The 19,937-nt window shown below is 43.4% G+C and overlaps 1 protein-coding gene across 2 annotated transcripts in view; it reads left to right on the top strand.

The window, feature by feature from the left end:
* Positions 1–8,385: 8,385 nt before the first annotated feature.
* The window catches only part of EP300 (EP300 lysine acetyltransferase), an 87,261-nt gene continuing 75,709 nt past the window's right edge, over positions 8,386–19,937 (top strand). For both annotated transcript variants that reach the window (XM_012741780.2, XM_076006970.1), the window contains exon 1: positions 8,386–9,530. In XM_012741780.2, coding sequence (XP_012597234.1) covers positions 9,437–9,530 — 94 coding nt within the window. In that variant the 5' untranslated portion in view covers positions 8,386–9,436. The remainder of the gene's footprint in view (positions 9,531–19,937) is intronic.

The raw sequence follows: 19,937 nt of genomic DNA, 5'->3' as shown, positions 1-19,937 counted from the left end.
GAGTTTTTTGTCTCAAAAAACAAAAAACCCCAAAGTGCTAAACCATGTTAATATAATACCTAATTATAAATACATATGCATTTTTGAAAAAAGAAGACTCATTTTTATTTCCTTTCCTGAAGGGTTGTATTCATTTGCTATTGCTGCATAACAAATTATCACAAATTTAGTGTTAAAATAATACATACATTTATTATCTCACAATTTCTGTGGGTCAGGAGTCCAGGCATAGCTTACCCAGGTCCAGGCATAGCTGCTCAGGGTCTCCCAGGGCTGCAATCAAGGCATCATTTGGGCTGCATTTTCATCTGGAGGCTCACATGGGGAGGAGTCTGCTTCTAAGCTCAATCATATTGTTGGCAGAATTCATTTACCTGTGGCTGAGGGCCCTGGATTTTTGTTATTGCTGGCTGGAGGCCTATGTAGATCCTAGAGACCACATAGAGTTGGTTGCCATGTGGGCTTCTACAAAGTGCTGGTTACTTCATTAATTCAGCAAGGAGAATCTCTTGATTCATTCTACTAAGATGGAGTCTTATATAACACAACATAATTTGGAAGTGACAGCCTATCACCTTTGCCATATTCTATTAGTTAGAAGTGAGTCACAGATTCTGCTCATACTCAAGGGGAGGGGATCACACAAAGGTGTGGATATCCGGAGGTGGGGATTATTGGAGCTCACCCTATCAGCTACAACTGTCTATTGTTTTGGGAGGGGGTCACCATTTTTTCCCTATTTTTTTCCTTATCCATTTATAAGAGGTCTATAAATTAAATACATTCACCCTTTGCCATATGAGGTTATTGCCAATTCAATAACTGTTTTTTTGTGTTTTTTTTTGAGACAGGATTTTACTCTGTTGCCTGGGCTAGAGTGCAGTGGCATCATCATAGCTCACTGCAACTTCCAACTCCTGGGCTCAAGCGATCTTCCTGCTTCAGCCTTCTAAGTATCTGGGACTACTGGCATGTGCTACCATGCCCAGCTAATTTTTCTATTTTTTGTAGAGACAGGGTCTCACTTTTGCTCAGGCTGGTCTTGAACACCTGGCCTCAAGTGACTCTCCTGCCTTTGCATCCCACAGTGCTAGGATTATAGGTGTGAACCACTGTACTCAGCCTTCAGTAAATTTTTGATAAATAAATAAATGACTTCATCAATCGCTTACCAGTTCTTCTACATACATAGCAGCAACAACAGTGACTTCATCAGGCCTTTCTAGAGTGTGTTTTCTAGAAAGCTGAGCTGTGTCAAAGCACAGAATTTAACTGAGGGTTCAAGAGTGGGTGAGAATATTGACTTGGACTTGATTTGAAATTGCTCTTACTTATGCCAAGATGAATCAAAGAAGTAGTATAAAGGATCAACTTCCCATGAGGCTCCAGGTAGGAAGACACAGCAGGTATGGCTCCTGTGTCTCCCTGCTCCTGAAATCCTGTGGTTTTGGCAGCCGATGTAAAGTGAGCTTATCAGATTGGAGGATTGTGGAACAGGGAAAATTTGCAGTTTTGTATGTCTCTAGTGACCTCAATACCCCTGAACATCTTCTGTCACCAGGTAAGCTACACATTTAGCTCCCTAGTAAGGTATATCACCAGTGGCCACTGTCCAGGTGCTGGGCTTTGTGGTGTTTGCTGTGCCCGACCTGGGCATGCCCTCCTTACCTGTGCCTGGATACAGAGCCAAGGAGCTGGCCAATTACTTCACATAGGCTTCTCCTTTTTTACTAGGAAAACTGCTCTGAATCATTTCAGACTCAGCTCCTAGGCTATCTCCTAGAGCAGGGGTCCTCAAACTTTTTAAACAGGGGGCCAGTTCACTGTCCCTCAGACCGTTGGAGGGCCATTGGAGAGTGTGGCACACATTCCACACATGCGCACTCTGGGCCTGGGACAAGTCGGCTGCTAAGCAGGACAGGCAGCATCGGCAAAAACACCCAGCAGGCCAGATAAACGTCCTCAGCGGGCCACATACGGCCCGTAGGCCGTAGTTTGAGGATGCCTGTCCTAGAGGAACATCAGAATTTCAAGGACACAGGAGTTGTAGCATCATCTTTGTGTGAACCTCTGTGTTAACATTCACTACAGAGTATTGCAATCGATCTATTGTATGTAGCTTTCTGTCTCTTTCACTAGACAGCAAGATCGTCAGGGTACAGACCGAGTCTGATTTCCCTGTGGAGCTGTAGGTCCAGTTATCCATGGGTGATCTCCACATCGGTGTCCCACGGAACATCACCATGTCCAAAGCTGAACTCATCTGAAGCACTCCCTATGAGTGTCCATATGGCACCCAGGCCTTTGACATTGCATCTATTATAGTACCTTAGATTGTGGTTTCCTATTTATGAGTGTGTCTCTTCCACTAGATAGTGAGCAACTGAGGAGGGCAGAAACCCTGTGAATTTTATTTATCTTTGTATCCCTGGAGTCCAGCACAGTGCCTGCCACAGAGGAGTTACTTAATAAATGTTCATTGTACTGAACCAGGTATTTGTATCTTCAGGGCCAGTTACCACGGGGGTATCTAAGAAATGCTCAGGATGTGTTTGTTACATTATATGCTAGGAAAGACGCCTCTCTCAAAGCCTTCTGCTCACCCTCCTTCTCTGGCAGGCTTAGATTAACACTGAGAGCCAATAGTTTGTCACATAGCAACAATAGTAAAGAATGAGCTACTGCCGAATAGAGCAGACGTTTGCCTGCCGCAGAGAGCAGAGCTATTTTGAGATCCTTTAGGTAGAGTCACAGTCTGATAGGTCCACACATAGTGGCTATAGTTACCACACACAACATCAGCTTAGGGGGTACAAAACATAAAAAAAAAATCCTATTTGCACATCTGTCTCTTTTGCCATCCTTTGGAGCACCCTTGTAGAATATAAAGGACCAAATTTTAGGTCATTTTTTTTTTTATTTTGAAGTCAATTAGATTTGTATTTACAATACTGATACCATATTTTAATATTCCACCACATTACCATACAAATGAGCCAATTTATTTATTTATTTATTTATTTTTGAGACAGAGTCTCACTCTATTGCCTGGGCTAGAGTGCCGTGGCATCAGCCTAGCTCACAGCAACCTGTGCTGGGCACAGAGGAGATGCTTAATAAAGGTCAGTTTTGGATATAAAGAGTGTGAGTTCCTTGGTTACCTGAGGTTCTGCTGGCCCACTTCTGTCCTGATGGTGGGACATCACACCTTGTGAAATGGAGAGGTACAAGCTCTGTGGCTGTTTTTGTGGGTTTGCCACTTTGTGTTCTAATTTTATGGAAAAGATAGTGTGTGTGTGAATGTTAATGTATAGAACTTCCCTCTTTCCTTTTCTCATTCATTCAATAAACATTCAATGGCCATGAATTCTGTGAAGTTCCTGTATGAGGTGCCAGTCTTCAGGAAGCCTAAGACCTGCCTCTTGCCTGAAAGAAGGAGTAAGTAGAAAGAGGCTTGGATATGATATCGGAAGACCTGAGTTCAAGCCTTCCCTTGGCCTCAGTTTGGGATTTCATGAAGGACATTTCACTTCCTTTAGAGCTCCAGTTTCCCACATCATTGACGAGTACAAACACTTCTTCTTCTGGTGTAATTATAAAGAATCCAGGTCAAGCTATGCGAGATTCTGGAAAAGAGAGAGGTTGACTGGCACCCTGATGGAGAGGTAAGGTAGATCATGTCCTCTTCAGGGCCAGAAAGTCCTTGTGGCTGTAGTAGAATAGATGAGGTTAGGACATGGGGATCCACCAAGCCAGATTAGATTCATAAATTAATGGCACACATTCATTGGTTCAAGAAGTTTGAGTTGAGTCCCTAGTATGCATCAGGTCTTAAATTAGGAGTTAGGAGAGAGAGATGGACAACAGGAAAAGCCAAAAAGGACCCAAGCAGTGCGGGTGATTCAGAGGTACAGAGTGCTTGCCAGGGGAGGGCACAGGAGAAGTCTGTAACCAGGACTCAGGAGGATAGGGAGGGCTTTACAGAAAAAGAACTGTGGAGAGTGATTGGGAATTAGGTGGGAAAGGGATGGGGGTGGCAAGTGTTTCAGATGGAAGGAATATACGGGTCAATGTCTCAAGGACAGAGAAAGCACGACACAAGCAGAATAGAAATAATCCCACTTGGCTGCAAGGAGGGAAGTTGAGAGAAATAAGGTAGGTAGGCAGGAGCCATTTCCTGCATTTGAAACTTTATCCTAATAGCAAAGAGGAACCATTGAAGGTTTTTTTTTTTGTTTTTTTTTTGAGACAGAGTCTCACTATTTTGCCCAGGCTAGAGTGAGTGCCATGGTGTCAGCCTAGCTCACAGCAACCTCAAACTGCTAGGCTCAAGCAATCCTGCCTCAGCCTCCAGAGTAGCTGAGACTACAGGCATGCACCACCATGCCCGGCTAATTTTTTTCTATATATATATATTAGTTGACTAATTAATTTCTTTCTATTTATAGTAGAGACGGGGTCTCGCTCTTGCTCAGGCTGGTTTCGAACTCCCAACCTCGAGCAATCCGCCCACCTCGGCCTCCCAGAGTGCTAGGATTATAGGCATGAGCCACCATGCCCGGCCAGAAGGCTTTTTGTTTGTTTGTTTTTGAGACAGAGTCTCACTTTGTTGCCTAGGCTAGAGTGAGTGCTGTGGCATCAGCCTAGCTCAAAGCAACCTCAAACTCCTGGGCTCAAGCAATCCTCCTGCCTCAGCCTCCAGAGTAGCTGGGACTACGGGCATGCGCTACCATGCCCGGCTATTTTTTTTTCCCTAGATATATTAATTGGCCAATTAATTTCTTTCTATTTATAGTAGAGACCGGTCTCGCTTTTGCTCAGGCTAGTTTTGAACTCCTGACCTCGAGCAATCCGCCGCCTCGGCCTCCCAGAGTGTTAGGACTACAGGCATGAGCCACCACGCCCGGCCCTGAAGGTTTTTTTTTTTTTTTTTTTTTTTGAGACAGAGTCTCACTTTGTTGCCCAGGCTAGAGTGAGTGCCATGGCGTCAGCCTAGCTCACAGCAACCTCAAACTCCTGGGCTCCAGCGATCCTTCTGCCTCAGCCCCCCGAGTAGCTGGGACTACAGGCATGTGCCACCATGCCCGGCTAATTTTTTTATATATATATCAGTTGGCCAATTAATTTCTTTCTATTTATAGTAGAGACGGGGTCTCGCTCTTGCTCAGGCTGGTTTTGAACTCCTGACCTTGAGCAATCCGCCCGCCTCGGCCTCCCAGAGAGCTAGGATTACAGGCGTGAGCCACCGCGCCTGGCCTCTGAAGGTTTTTTTTTTTTTTTTTTTTTTTTTTTTTTTGAGACAGAGTCTCACTTTTGTTGCCCAGGCTAGAGTGAGTGCCGTGGCGTCAGCCTGGCTCACAGCAACCTCAAACTCCTGGGCTCGAGCAATCCTTCTGCCTCAGCCTCCCGAGTAGCTGGGACTACAGGCATGCGCCACCATGCCCGGCTAATTTTTTTGTATATATATTAGTTGGCCAATTAATTTCTTTCTATTTATAGTAGAGACAGGGTCTCGCTCTTGCTCAGGTTGGTTTCGAACTCCTGAACTCAAACGATCCGCCCGCCTCGGCCTCCCAGAGAGCTAGGATTACAGGCGTGAGCCACCGCGCCCGGCCTGAAGGTTTTTTTAATTAAAAAAAATCCTTTTTGGTTCTGATTTGAAACATCACAAATTTTTTTTTTTTTTTTTTTTTTTTTGAGACAGAGTCTCGCTTTGTTGCCCAGGCTAGAGTGAGTGCCGTGGCGTCAGCCTAGCTCACAGCAACCTCAAACTCCTGGGCTCAAGCAATCCTGCTGCCTCAGCCTCCCGAGTAGCTGGGACTACGGCATGCACCACCATGCCCGGCTAATATTTTCTATATATATTAGTTGGCCAATTAATTTCTTTCTATTTATAGTAGAGACGGGGTCTCGCTCTTGCTCAGGTTGGTTTTGAACTCCGGAGCTAACACGATCCGCCCGCCTCGGCCTCCCAGAGAGCTAAGACTACAGGCGTGAGCCACCCTGCCTGGCCTATCACAAAAATTAATAATGTACAATGAAAGCTCTCCTTAACCCTTCTATCATCCCAACACTATTAACAGTTTCAGTTTGGTATATATTCCCTCAGCTTCTATCCCATTATTATTAATACTTATATCTATAAAAATAGAGCTATTCCATACCAGCTATTCTACAATTTCCTTTTTTTATTTTACACTCTTTTTTTGAGACGGGGTCTCTCTATGTTGCTCAGGCTGATCTTGAACTCCCGGGCTCAGGCGATCCTCCCACTTCAGCCTCTCAAGCCTGGGACTATAGGCTTAAGCCACTGCACCTGACTCTTCTACCATTTCCTTTTTCTTCTTAGCAATAAATGGATATCTTTCTATGGTAGTATATATCTATCTATTCATTTTTATTTTATTTATTTTTTAATTAATTTTTTTTTTTTTTTGAGACAGAATCTCGCTTTGTTGCCCAGGCTAGAATGAGTGCCATGGCGTCAGCCTAGCTCACAGCAACCTCAACCTCCTGGTTTTAAGCGATCCTACTGCTTCAGCCTCCTGAGTAGCTGGGACTACAGGCATGTGCCACCATGCCCAGCTAATTTTTTCTATATATATATATTAGTTGGCCAATTAATTTCTTTATATTTATAGTAGAGACGAGGTCTCACTCTTGCTCAGGCTGGTTTTGAACTCCTGACCTCGAGCAATCCTCCCACCTCGGCCTCCTAGAGTGCTAGGATAACATGCATGAGTGAGTTTTTTTTTCTGTCTCTCTCTCTCTTTCTTTTTGTTGTTGTTGTTTTTCTTTTTCCTTTTCATTTTGTGATTCTTTTTGCTTGCTTTTCTACTGCAGTTTGGGTGAAGTAGGTCTGAACATCACAGACAGAATTCATCCTTCTGGGAAATTAGAATTGCCTCATTAAGATCTTTACTCTTAAGTTCTTAAGTTACTTATTCTCTCCACCATTCATTTAGAAAACAATAACAAAAACCAAAGTAAACCCACAATGTGCAAACACCAACTGAGGAGCAAGCGCTATGAAATAAGAAAAAAAGCTTTTAACCGTCTTGGCAGATACTGGTTTGGGGGCCACTTAGAACCCTGCATCCTCCTCCAGCACCAGTTTACCCGAGGCCAAACATAGGGGACTCCTGTAATATGTAGGAACATGAAAGCATATCTCAGCCTTCCACTGCAAAGTTATGTAGTCACACACTCTGGACTTTATATCCCAGCATTTACCCCTATCCTTACATTTTTGGTTTTTTTAATCTTACATTACGTTTAGCGCATTACATTTTTGCTTTTTTTCATAATTGCATTATCTTTAAAGCCCTGCCTAAAGTAAGCTGATCTACTGGGAATGGGTAAAAAAATATATATACCCTAAAATGTGTTCAGGTCCCAGGCGTCTTCAGAAAAATAATTCCAGGCTCCTTTGGTGAGTGTGCTACCTGGTAGGGGCTTGTGGACAGGTGGTGGGCAAGAAATGAATTTGGTTCTGGTCCTAAAACATCTTCTCACTGCTGTGATTTTTGTTTTCTGATATGCTTGTCAAAAAAACTGGAACAATCAGAGAAAATGGAAACAACTCGTAATCAACGTGATTTTTGGATGTGAACCGCTCCCTCAGACACAAGGCGATGGAAAAGAGTGAGGGTGCACTGGGTTTCTGGGCCGGAATAGCTGGCGGTGGGGACACCCCGCTGCCTGTTGGATTCAACAGGGGTTTGGAGGACCAGCCGCCCGAGGCCCTGGGAAGCAGGGCGGTCCTCACTGCTGCTCTCATTTGGCCACCTGCGCGGTGACTGGGCGCCTTGCTCCGCGAACCTCCTGGGTTCCGTCACCTCGGTTCCCACCAGTCCCCTACGCAGAGACCCAGCCCAGGTACCTTCCCCCGTAAGTGTCCACCGACTGAAAATAGACAGAATCCAACCCCGATCTCCCCTTAAAATCCTCCCCTTTAAAGGGAGCCACCGGGTGACGCTAGGGGAGTTTGCGGAAGCTCCAACCGCGTTGGGGCCTTGGGCGGGTCCCGTGATTGGAACTGGCCCCGCCCCCGCCCTTCTTCCCCCATTGTGTGAGCCGCTCCGGCCTAGGCCACGCCCCCTCGCCGCCTCCCTCCGGAGGCCCAGCCCCTCCCCTTTTTTTCGCCCCCCCTTGGCTCATTTCCGGCCGCCGCTGCTACCGCTAGCCTGTAAGGAGGATTCGGCAGAGGGAAGAAACAACAGCCGCCATCTTGTTTGTGTGCTAGGCTCGGGGGGAGAGAGGGCGAGAGGGAGCGGGTGAGAGTAGGCAAGCGGGACGCCAGGCTGAGTGCGAACTGCGAGAACGAGAGAGTGCGGAGGGGAGCCGGGTCGTAGAGAGGCGCCAGGGGCCGAGACAGTGGCTGGGGGCCCCGGGCGCACGGGCTGAGGCGACCCCCAGCCCCTCCCGCCCGCACACACCCCCACCGCGGCCCAGGAGCCAGGCCGGCGTCGACGCCTAGGGGGGATCATTACATAACCCCGCGCCCCGCGGCGCCTTCGCCCGCCGCCGAGGGCGGCCCCGAGCGGAGCCCCGGGGGGCGGGCGCTCCCGGCACCTGGCCGCCGAGGGTGGGGGCTGTAGCAGCGGCCGAATTAATTTATTTTCCGCGGGAGAGGAGGGCGAAGGAAGAGAGCGCCGCGCGAGGAGAGGCCGCCTGCGCCGCCGCCGAAGCGGGGCCTCGGTGGGCTCGGCGTCGGCGCGGGCGGGCAGCGTTGCTCGGTCCGGCCCCCTTGGCCTCTTCGGCCGGCCAGCTCTGCGCCCGGCGTCCTCGCCGCGCCTCCACCGGCCGCCGCGCGATGTGAGGCGGCGGCGCCAGCCTGGCTCTCGGCTCGGGTGAGCGCTTTGCGGCCATTAGGGGCCGGTGCTGCGGCGGCGCGGAGCGCGGCGGCAGGAGGAGGGCTCGGAGGGTGGGGGCGCAGGCCCGGGAGGGGGCACCGGGAGGAGGTGAGTGCCTCTCGTCGCCTCCTCCTCTCCCCCCTTTTCGCCTCCGCCTCCTTGTGGCGATGAGAAGGAGGAGGACAGCGCCGAGGAGGAAGAGGCTGATGGCGGCGGCGGAGCTCCGAGAGACCTCGGCTGGGCACGGGCCGGCCGTGGCGGGCCGGGGACTGCGCCTCTAGAGCCGCGAGTTCTCCGGAATTCGCCGCAGCGGACGCGCTCGGTGGATTAGTGTTCCTGTGCCCTCTGGGTTTGGGCCCAGGCCCGGCCTCTCGCACTTGCCCCTACCTTTTTCTATCGAGTCCGCATCCTTCTCCAACCACTGCGACCCGGAGAAGAGAAAAAGGAACTTCCCCCACCCGCTCTGGTGCCGGCGGGGCCCCCCAAGCCCACCCCTGGGAGCGGGGCGGGGACCCCGGGCCGAAGAAGAGATTTCCTGAGGATTCTCGTTTTCCTTGCTTGTATCTCCGAAAGAATTAAAAATGGCCGAGAATGTGGTGGAACCGGGGCCGCCTTCAGCCAAGCGGCCTAAACTCTCGTCTCCGGCCCTCTCGGCGTCGGCCAGTGATGGCACAGGTTAGTTCGGGAGCCCTGCCTTCCACATTCCCCTAAATCTTTTCTACTCGGTGCACTTTTATTCCGTATTTTTTTTTCTCTCTTCCTACTTCTCTGCTTCTTAATTAATTTTGAAGGTGTTTGAATGAGCTGGTCGAAGACGTCCAGTAGCCCAACCATTTTCTTTGCCTTCTAATACATTCGTTGCAACACTATGTCATATCTATGTGTTCTGGAATTAGAGCTCGTAACTGGGTGCTGTATAGAAATGGCCTTTATTGTTGGTCCCATGCAGTTTAATTTGGGAAATGCCAATGCATTTGTTTGTAAGGGTTTTTGTACAGTTTTAGATTTAATTTTTTTATTGTTGTTAAAAAAGGAATTACGAATCCTTTCTCTTTATTGCACTTACTCTATTTCTTCTACTTTTCACTTTTTTTGAAGATTTTCTGTCCTTTGCACTAGATTTTCTGTTGAGGAATAGGGTGTAAAAAATTGTGATTTTATTTGTGTGAGAGATCTAGGATTTCGGGTTATATGTGAAATTTAACAATTATCTTCTCTTACCTACCATTATTAGCTCTTTTTTTCCTTTTTTTTTTTTTTTTTTTTTTTTTCTTATTTGCTTTAGGAATCAATATGGAGCGCAGTTCATTTCACATCTCCCAGTTTTTGATGCGAGACCAAAATGTCTGAAACTCTGGGTTTTTAGGTTGGGAGAGTAGAGGCATTTTCTTTGCAGTTTGTAGTCACTTTCTCATTGAGGGGGGAAAGGATGGAAAAAGACGATTTTGTGAAGTTATGTATGAAGATTAAGGTTAGAAGTTGAAAGAGTCCCAGTCATGAATTCCAAACATGCACTGATTATATACAGAAGTTTAAAATGTGCATTAGATTTTGTATTTGTGTGTGTTTTTGCCTTTTTACACTTGTAAGCATTTGATGATCAGGATTTCAGTTTAAAAACTCCATGAATTCTTTAACTCAGTTGTTGAACTAGCCTCTTTGTCAGTAGAAATTTGGGGAGATTTCTTCCATCATCCCCTCTTTCCTTCTTACACTTTACGGTGTTATCCTAATGGCTACTGACCTTCTCTTTGCTATCGTAGTTGTATGAGATGCTAGGATAATGAAGAGGAAGAATGGCTGGCTATCTGTCAGTCTACAAGATGTTCCCCTTTACTATGGAGCATCTCTTTAACTCAGGCTCAACGTCATCCCTCCATCTGCCAGTGAGAGTGCATAATGGAGTTAAATGTAACCTTTGAGTTTGTAGAGAACTTTTAGAGCATGTTTCTAAGTAGGCTTCATTTCACAGGGTGAAAATGGGAGGATATAGCAAGTGCTGTAAATTCTTTGCTTTTGTAAGAAAAATGTCATGAGTTTAAGTTAATCTGAAAAAATTGAGAGGTAGGAATCTTGCAGTCCTTCTGCCTAAAGCTTGTAACATTGTTTATGCGTGAACTTTGATCTGTACCTATTCCTTAAAATTTCTGTAGTCTCCAGGGATTTTTTTTTTTAGCTGTCTTTCTCTTCAAAATTCATACATTAGTAAGAAGTGTCATTCAAAAGGATTTTTTAGATCATCTTTAGACACATACTGCCCTATGGATTTTGGTGCTGTGCCTTTAGTTTTTGTGTAATGTGGTAATAATGGATTTTACGTTTGAGTTAGCCAGTGACTTGGAATATTGTAGGAAAAACTTTTTTTATACTTTGAGTTCTGATTTGAGAAGGTTAGTCTTGGAGCTGTGTTGTCGAAACACTTCTGTTCAAGTGTACTATTGCATTCTCCATATTTGATCTGTATACTTCAAAATGCAAAAGCTGTTTTGCTGCTTGAAATACCTTTGAATAATTATGAGTCCTAAATGTACAAGTGGGCTTTTATATTTTAAAAAAAAATTCCACATTGAGATTAATTCATTCACTCATAGTACTAAAAGTTTACTTATTACTAGACAGTAGTCTTTAAAATATTAGATATTTCTCTGAAATTTGTAATGAGGGTTGATCCCCCACCCCCATCAAGATTCTACTTTAGGAATTCTTTGGTGTACAATTTTTAATCATAACCAGTTTGAGGTTTTGGGGAGAGAAGTGAGTATAAAGAAAATGCTGCCCCTCTGTGAACTTACTTCAAGTTGGGCATATCTTAATTTTTATTGCATTCAGCAGTGTGTAGTTGAGTTTGCATGCAGCTTTTAATGGAGGCACTTCACTTTTTAAAACTTTAAATTTCAAATTTAGAATTTCTACATACTAACTTTTGAGTTGTCATGGATATTTTATAAATGTGAAAAGAAGTTATTCCTTGGTACTTGATTATGATTTTTATCTAGAACTGGTCAAAATGAGCCCAAAATTCTAGACTCCTGAAATTTTTTTGGAAAAGTAATTCAGGCTTGCAAAATTTGTAGTGTAAGTATACCTACCAGGTATGTTTTAGTGTGTCAGCTTTATAGGAAAGAAAACTGAAATCCAGTGAGTTGATATGCTAAAATGTTACAAAACAAATTGGTATTTAAATCCCAACTTCTGAATTTCTAAGGTTAGGCACTGATGCAAAATGTAAATGACTTAATTGTTTAATACTCAAATATTACTCTAAAGAATTTCCAGTTTGATTCAGATAGCTGGAATTAAGCTCAAGTTTTATATGTTGAGATAGAGAGGGAAAGATTTATTTTTCGCCTTTGCACCTTTATGTTTCTGTTTCAAAATTTGCATTTGATATGTTGAAAATTTTATTCAGTTTGGTATGGTTAGGGAAAAACAAATGATTTGATAATTTTGACTTTTTGTCCTGTATCTCCTCCCACCACAAAAGATCATAAAAGCCATTTGTAAAATTGTTTTGGCAAAATTATTGACCAGAAGACGAGAAATATCAGATAAGTCCCAGAAATACTTCTTGAGCCTTTTTCTGATAATCTGAGTGATGGAATTGATGAGGCTAATCTGTTGCCTTCATTATTTGGTGAACATGTTCTGTCACTGCTTTGTAAACACTTAATGGTATATGGGTGTAAAGAGTATATTCTGGAAAGATGGGTAACAGTTTTAGGATTTGGTTTATGTAGGATAAAGATCTTTCTGGTCTTGGTACAGTGGCCCTGGGTTTTTTGCTTGTGTTTTTTTTTTGTTCATTTGTTTGTTTGTTTGTGTTTTTTGTTTCAGAGGCACAGGGCAGATAGTGTATAAAGTATATCTGCATTTTGACCACTAGATTAATGTATACAGTAGAGAGAAGTAGTGAAGATTTTTTAAATGTCAGTTTTACTTTCTTAAAACACCAATGTATATTAGTGATTTATCATCCTAATCAGAACATTTTGGTTGAAGACCAGCTCTTTTTCAGATCTTAAACCTGTGATGATACTATATTTGCTTTTGTAGTCATGAACCTTTACATTAGTCTGCTTTTGCAGTCTTTGAGATATAGCTTCTTGATCTAGTGGAGTATTACTGACCTGAAGTGTTAAATTGCAAAACAGTTACTAAAGTGCGTAAACTTCTCTCGCAATTATTTATTCTCAAGGCCTTGTGAATTCGTTAAAATAACTTTATTAAAATAACTTTTAAGAAAGTTATCTGTGGTTGATAGTGAGATAAAATGATTTTTGTTAAGTTGTAAACCTGTACAATATAGGTGTTTCTTTCCAACAACATGTTCTGTTGCAGAGGTAGGAGATGTATTGGCATGTCCAGTGATTGGATGGTAGGGAGGGAGAAAAGGGTTTTTTACTTGGTTGCTTTTTGGCATTATTATTATTATTATTATTATTTTAGTTGGCCAATTAATTTCTTTCTATGTTTTTTAGTAGAGACGGGGTCTCGCTCTTGCTCAGGCTGTATTTTTTGTTTTACTTTGCTTTTCTGCCCCTTCTTTAGTCTATTCCACATAAAGGAAAAAATGGAAACAGTTGAAAATTAGTGCAAAGTGTTATTTGTAGGGACGGGACATTAAGTGGTAAATAGGAAAGGAAAAAAGAGTAGGAAGAATGTTGCAGATACAAGTGGGAGTGTAAAATATTTCTTCCTAGTATATTTACAAAAACAACATAGGAGTAATTCTGCCAATTCATACACCCAACAATTAATGGAAAAATAAAACATGCTGCTTTTGTGTGTTTGTCCAGATTTTAGAGTTTTCTCCTTTGAGGATTTGTAAAGTTGACTTTTCTTTTTTTTTTGGATACAGTCTGGGTCTGTTGCCCAACTAGAGTGCCCTGGCATCAGCGTAGCTCACAGCAACCTCAAAGTCCTGGGCTCAAGCAATCCTTCTGCCTTAGCCTCCTGAGTATCTGGGACTACAGACATGTGCCACCATGCCTGGCTAATTTTTTCTATACATTTTTAGTTGGCCAATTAATTTCTTTCTATTTTTAGTAGAGATGGGGTCTCACTCTTGCTCAGGTTGGTTTCGAACTCCTGGCCTTGAGTGATCCGCTCACCTCAGCCTTCCAGAGTGCTAGCATTACAGGTGTGAGCCACCATACCTGGCCTAAAGTTGACTTTTGACTGTGGCCAACATTAGTGAAATTAATGGGCAAGTGAAACAAATTATATCAAATGTAAAAATTTTAAAACATTGAACTTTGTGATTTTTTTTTTCTATGATAGATGGTAACTCCCTTCTGAAGTTTTTTTTTTTTTGTTTATTTTACCCAACCTCAAGACACTCAAAGAGGGACCTTCTGAAGTTTTAATGGGAAATTTTTTATTGCTCACTTTTCAAAAAAGGTTTAAGAGAATAAATATTGAGGTGTTAAGCCTATTTTGAGCAATTTGGATATAATTTGTTTTTAGATGTAGATTCTTTTTTATAAATGCCCCAAAGGGCAATTAAGAGTAATTTTGTTGAGAGAGCAATAGTAAAATGAAAACTACTGGAAAAAAAAGTAAGTGGCTTTGGAGACTACTAGACTTCAGACCCCAGACCTGAATTATATTAACTGAATCTTGGGCCAATCGCTTAACCTGTCTCAACCTCCTCACCCATCTTATAGGGCTGTGGTTAGGAATAAGTGAGAATTTTCTTTATCACATGCTTGGGACAGTGCTTGCTGTTGCATAATATGTGCTCATTAAGTGTTAATTGTTTTAAGCTTTACTGCTATGTATACTAAAAGGAAAGCAGTGGTAGGTTTTTTGTTTTGTTTTTTTGATGGATGTATAGTAATGCACCCCCTCATCTCCATATCATCAGGGGACACATTACAAGACCTCAGTGGATGCCTGAAACCTCGGGTAGTACTGAACCTGATGTTAGAACATGATTCTGTCCATGTCTTCCACCCAGAATTTTAATGCCTTGCCATCTTAAGCATTTACCACAAACTGTGGCTGTAACTTTTTTGAGACAGCATCTCACTTTGTTGCCTGGGCTAGAGTGCCATGGCGTCAGCCTCGCTCACAGCAACCTCAAACTCCTTGGGCTCAAGCAATCCTTCTGCCTCAGCCTCCCGAGTAGCTGGGACTATAGGCATGGGCCACCATGTCTAGCTAGTTTTTTCTGTATATTTTTAGTTGTCCAGGTAATTTCTTTCTATTTTTTAGTAGAGATGGGGTCTCACTCTTGCGTGGTGGGTCACGCCTGTAATCCTAACACTCTGGGGAGGCCGAGGCGGGCAGATTGCTTGAGGTCAAGAGTTCAAAGCCAGCCTGAGCAAGACCCTGTCTCTACTAAAAATAGAAAGAAATTAATTGACCAACCAAAAATATATATAGAAAAAATTAGCCAGGCATGGTGGCTCATGCCTGTAGTCCCAGCTACCTGGGAGGCTGAGGCAGGAGGATTGCTTGAGCCCAGGAGATTGAGGTTGCTGTGAGCTAGGCTGATGCCACGGCACTCACTCTAGCCTGGGCAACAAAGTGAGACTCTGGGCCGGGCACGGTTGGTCACGCCTGTAATCCTAGCACTCTGGGAGGCCCAGGCGGGTGGATTGCTCAAGCTCAGGAGTTCGAAACCAACCTGAACAAGAGCGATACCCCGGCTCTACTAAAAATAGAAATTAATTGGCCAACTAACATATATATATATATATATATATATATATAGAAAAAAATTAGCTGGGCATGGTGGCGCATGCCTATAGTCCCAGCTACTTGAGAGGCTGAGGCAGCAGGATTGCTTGAGCCCAGGAGGTTGAGGTTGCTGTGATCAAGGCTGACGCCATGGCACTCACTCTAGCCTGGGCAACAAAGCAAGACTCTGTCTCAAATAAAAAAAGTGAGACTCTGTCTCAAAAAAAAAAAAGAGTATGGTAACAGATTAAGAAGGTACCATAAAGTTGGCTCTGTATATTTGTAGGTTCCGCGTTCACAGGTACAGCCAACCACAGATCAAAAATATGTGGAAAAAAACAAGGATTATTACCATCTGTACTGAACGTGTATAGGCTTTTTATTTTTTCACTTTTCTTCCCCTAAACAATACACTATAACAACTATTCACATAGCGTTTACATTGTATTAGCTATTGTAAGTATCTAGAGATGATTTAAGGTATACTGGAGGATGTGTGTAGGTTATATGCAAACACTATCCCATTTTGTATCAGGGACTTTTTTTAGACAGTCTCATTTTGTTGCCTGGGGTAGGGTGTGGTGGCGTTAGCCTAGCTCCCAACAACCTCGAAATCCTGGGCTCAAGCGATCCTCCTCCTTCAGCCTCCCGAGTAGCTGGGACTACAGGCATGTGCTACCATACCTAGCTAATTTTTTTTTTTTTATATATTTTTAGTTGTCTGGCTAATTTCTTTCTATTTTTAGTAGAGACGGGGTCTCACTCTTGCTTAGGCTGGTCTCAAACTCCTGAGCTCAAGCAGTCCTCCTGTCTCAGCCTCCCAGAGTACTAGGATTATAGGTGTGAGCCACCCTACATGGCCTGTATCAGGAACTTTTGAGTATCCTTGGATTTTCGCATCCATGTGTGGTGGTTCTGGAACCAGTCCCCAACTGTGTAATTGTAATTGCATAAAAGATGGAAAGAAGTGGAAAAATTTGAGGAAAGATGGGTGATAGACAGAAGCTGATGATTGATTAGATGGTTAGGTAATGAGATGGAGGAATCAAGATAATTCTCAAGTTTGGATAGATGGGTGGGTGACGATTTGCTAAGTTGGAGAACATAGAGAAGTATTTGTGGAGGGGAATGGGGTGGACGTGACAGTCGGATGGTGATGAGCTACATTTTAGACATTTTGAAGTTGTATAGTTCTCCTGAATTTGAGTAGTCACTGCTTTCATTTGGTGTACCTGTATCTCATTTCAGCCAGTAGACATTGAATATCTACCAAGTCTTGGCCTTTTGGATTGTAAAGATGAATTAGGGTGGTTTTTGCTCTCAATACCTTAAGGGGTCTGGTGGGGTTGGTATACATGTACCCACAATTTTTCCATAAGTTATGCTCTGATAAATTGAAAAAATAATTTGGGTAGAGGCAGAGGTTAAGGAGTATTTCTGACGGTAGATTTAGAGTGTTAGTGGAAAACTTCATACAGAAAATGTATATTTGAACAGGGTTGGTGGAGCTAAAAGTAATGTAACTTAGAAATAGGGAAAGTTGGGAAAGTTATTGCAGGTGGAATAAGTACAAGTGGTTCTGATGTGGCTGGAACATAAGCTGTATAGTGGGATGTTTTTGTGGGAGACAAATGGAAAGAGATGTTAGGGTACTATTGTGGAAAGCAGATATGCTAAGAAATTTGCCATTTATCTTACCATCAGGATAAAGATTTTATGAGCAAGAGAGTGACATATTGGGGAAAGACTAATTCTAGTGACACTATACAGGATCGGCAGAAGAGAAAAAACCTAATTTCAGGAAGACGAGGAGTATGTTATTTACCTCCTCCGAGATGAATTCATCATTTGCCTTGGGAGTTTTTAGTAAATTGTAATTACCAGAATGAATTAAGATCCATGTTTTGTCATAAATGTAGAAAATATAGCAGATTCCAACTCTGAAACCATTTACAGATATGCAATTTTTAGGAGACTTTTTTTTTGAGACCAAGTCTCACTCTGTTGCCCGGGGCTAGAGTGCCGTGGCATTAGCCTAGTTCACAGCAGCCTCAAACTCCTGGGCTTAAGCGATCTTCCTGCCTTAGCCTCCCAAGTAGCTGGGACTACAGGCATGCGCCACCATGCCCGGATAATTTTTTATTTATATATATATATGTATGTGTGTGTGTGTGTATAATTTTTTTTTTTTTTTGTCCAGCTAATTTCTTTATATGTTTTAAGTAGAGACTGGGGTCTTGCTCTTGCTCAGGCTGGTCTTGAGCTCAAATGATGTGCTTGCCTTAGCCTCCCAGAGTGCTAGGATTAAAGGTGTGAGCCACCACTCCTGGCCTTTTTTTTTTTTTTTTTTTTTTTTAAAGACAGATGATGGTGGTAGCTCTCCATCTAGGATCACCTAGAGGCCTTCACTTGTAGAAGACCCCAGAGTTTGCTCAAAATCAAGAAATGTTCAGTGACAGTAGCTTGCAGTTTAGGTTTAATATAAACATGTCACTGAGTTGATTCTTAAGGCGGGATTTCAATGAGTAACAGTGTCCTCATCTTGTAGTTATTTTCACACCAAGAAGTGTCTCTAAATTAGTAAATTGATAAAAAGCAGAGCAAGTAGTCAACATAAAATTTCTAAAAGTGAGCTCCAGGTCTCATTCATTTTTTTTTTTTGAGACAGAGTCTCACTTTGTTGTTGCCCAAGCTAGAGTGAGTGCCGTGGCGTCAGCCTAGCTCACAGCAACCTCAATCTCCTGGCTCAAGTGATCCTCCTGCCTCAGCCTCCCAAATAGCTGGGACTACAGGCATGCACCACCATGCCCGGCTAATTTTTTTTTTTTTTTTTTTTTTTTTTTGAGACAGAGTCTCACTTTGTTGCCCAGGCTAGAGTGAGTGCCGTGGCGTCAGCCTAGCTCACAGCAACCTCAAACTCCTGGGCTCGAGTGATCCTTCTGCCTCAGCCTCCCGGGTAGCTGGGACTACAGGCATGCGCCACCATGCCCGGCTAATTTTTTATATATATATCAGTTGGCCAATTAATTTCTTTCTATTTATAGTAGAGACGGGGTCTCGCTCTTGCTCAGGCTGGTTTTGAACTCCTGACCTTGAGCAATCCGCCCGCCTCGGCCTCCCAAGAGCTAGGATTACAGGCGTGAGCCACAGCGCCCGGCCTAATTTTTTGTATATGTATATATTTTTAGTTGGTCAATTAATTTCTTTCTATTTTTAGCAGAGACGGGGTCTTGCTCAGGCTAGTTTTGAACTCCTGACCTCGAGCAATCTGCCCACCTCAGCCCCCCAGAGTGCTAGGATTACAGGCGTGAGCCACCACGCCTGGCTCAGGTCTCATTCTTGATCAGTTATATACTCCATCTCTGTTTAAAATTTGAAACTTAAGTGTGTTGGGGATTAAGAATAAACTTCAGGCCGGGCGGGGTGGCTCACGCCTGTAATCCTAGCTCTCTGGGAGGCCGAGGCGGGCGGATTGCTCGAGGTCAGGAGTTCGAAACCAGCCTGAGCAAGAGCGAGACCCGTCTCTACTATAAATGGAAAGAAACTAATTGGCCAACTAATATATAGAGAAAAAATTAGCCGGGCATGGTGGCACATGCCTGTAGTCCCAGCTACTTGGGAGGCTGAGACAGAAGGATCGCTTGAGCCCAGAAGTTTGAGGTTGCTGTGAGCTAGGCTGACGCCACGGCACTCACTCTAGCCTGGGCAACAAAGCGAGACTCTGTCTAAAAAAAAAAAAAAAAGAATAAACTTCATTGTCTCTGTAACATAAAAGTGAATTTAAAAAAAAGAAAAGTTTAAGTTAATCTCTTCCCAAAGTATAGGTACACTTTTCGAGGTCTTGGTTGCAGGACATGTTAAGAGTGCGTATTTTGAAATTTGCTTGCACTTCTGCCCTTTGCTTTGGATTTCAAAATTTGACAGCTGCCAGCATGCTTACCTATGTTAGCCTGTATAATTATCACCTTTGATCCAGATTTATATAAAACTCAGGTTTTCTCAATTTTAGAAATAGGAGTCTCAACTGTCTTTCCAATATGGATATTTCATTTTAATTTTCTTAGTGTTCTTTCAAATTATGTAGTTTGATGTGTTTGTGCATCTTTCTTTCCTTGCTAGGTACACTGTTTATATGATTAGGATAATTCTGCTTCATCTATGGAGTATTAAAATACTATTTTTTTTCCTTTGAGTCTTGCTCCCTCCCCAGGGTTAGAGTGCAATGGCATAGCCTAGCTTACAGCAGCCTCTAATTTCTGGGCTCAAGCGATCCTCCTGCTTTAGCTTCCCAAGTAACTGGGACTATAGGAGGACACCATCATGCCTAGCTAATTTTAAAATACTGTTTTTCAAGTAAAGTACTGAATGGAGGTTAGGAAAATTGTTTTACTTGAGAAA

Source organism: Microcebus murinus, chromosome 10 (genome assembly GCF_040939455.1).
Source record: "Microcebus murinus isolate Inina chromosome 10, M.murinus_Inina_mat1.0, whole genome shotgun sequence".
Lineage (NCBI taxonomy): Eukaryota > Metazoa > Chordata > Mammalia > Primates > Cheirogaleidae > Microcebus > Microcebus murinus.
This window is presented reverse-complemented; position numbering and strand designations above follow the sequence as displayed.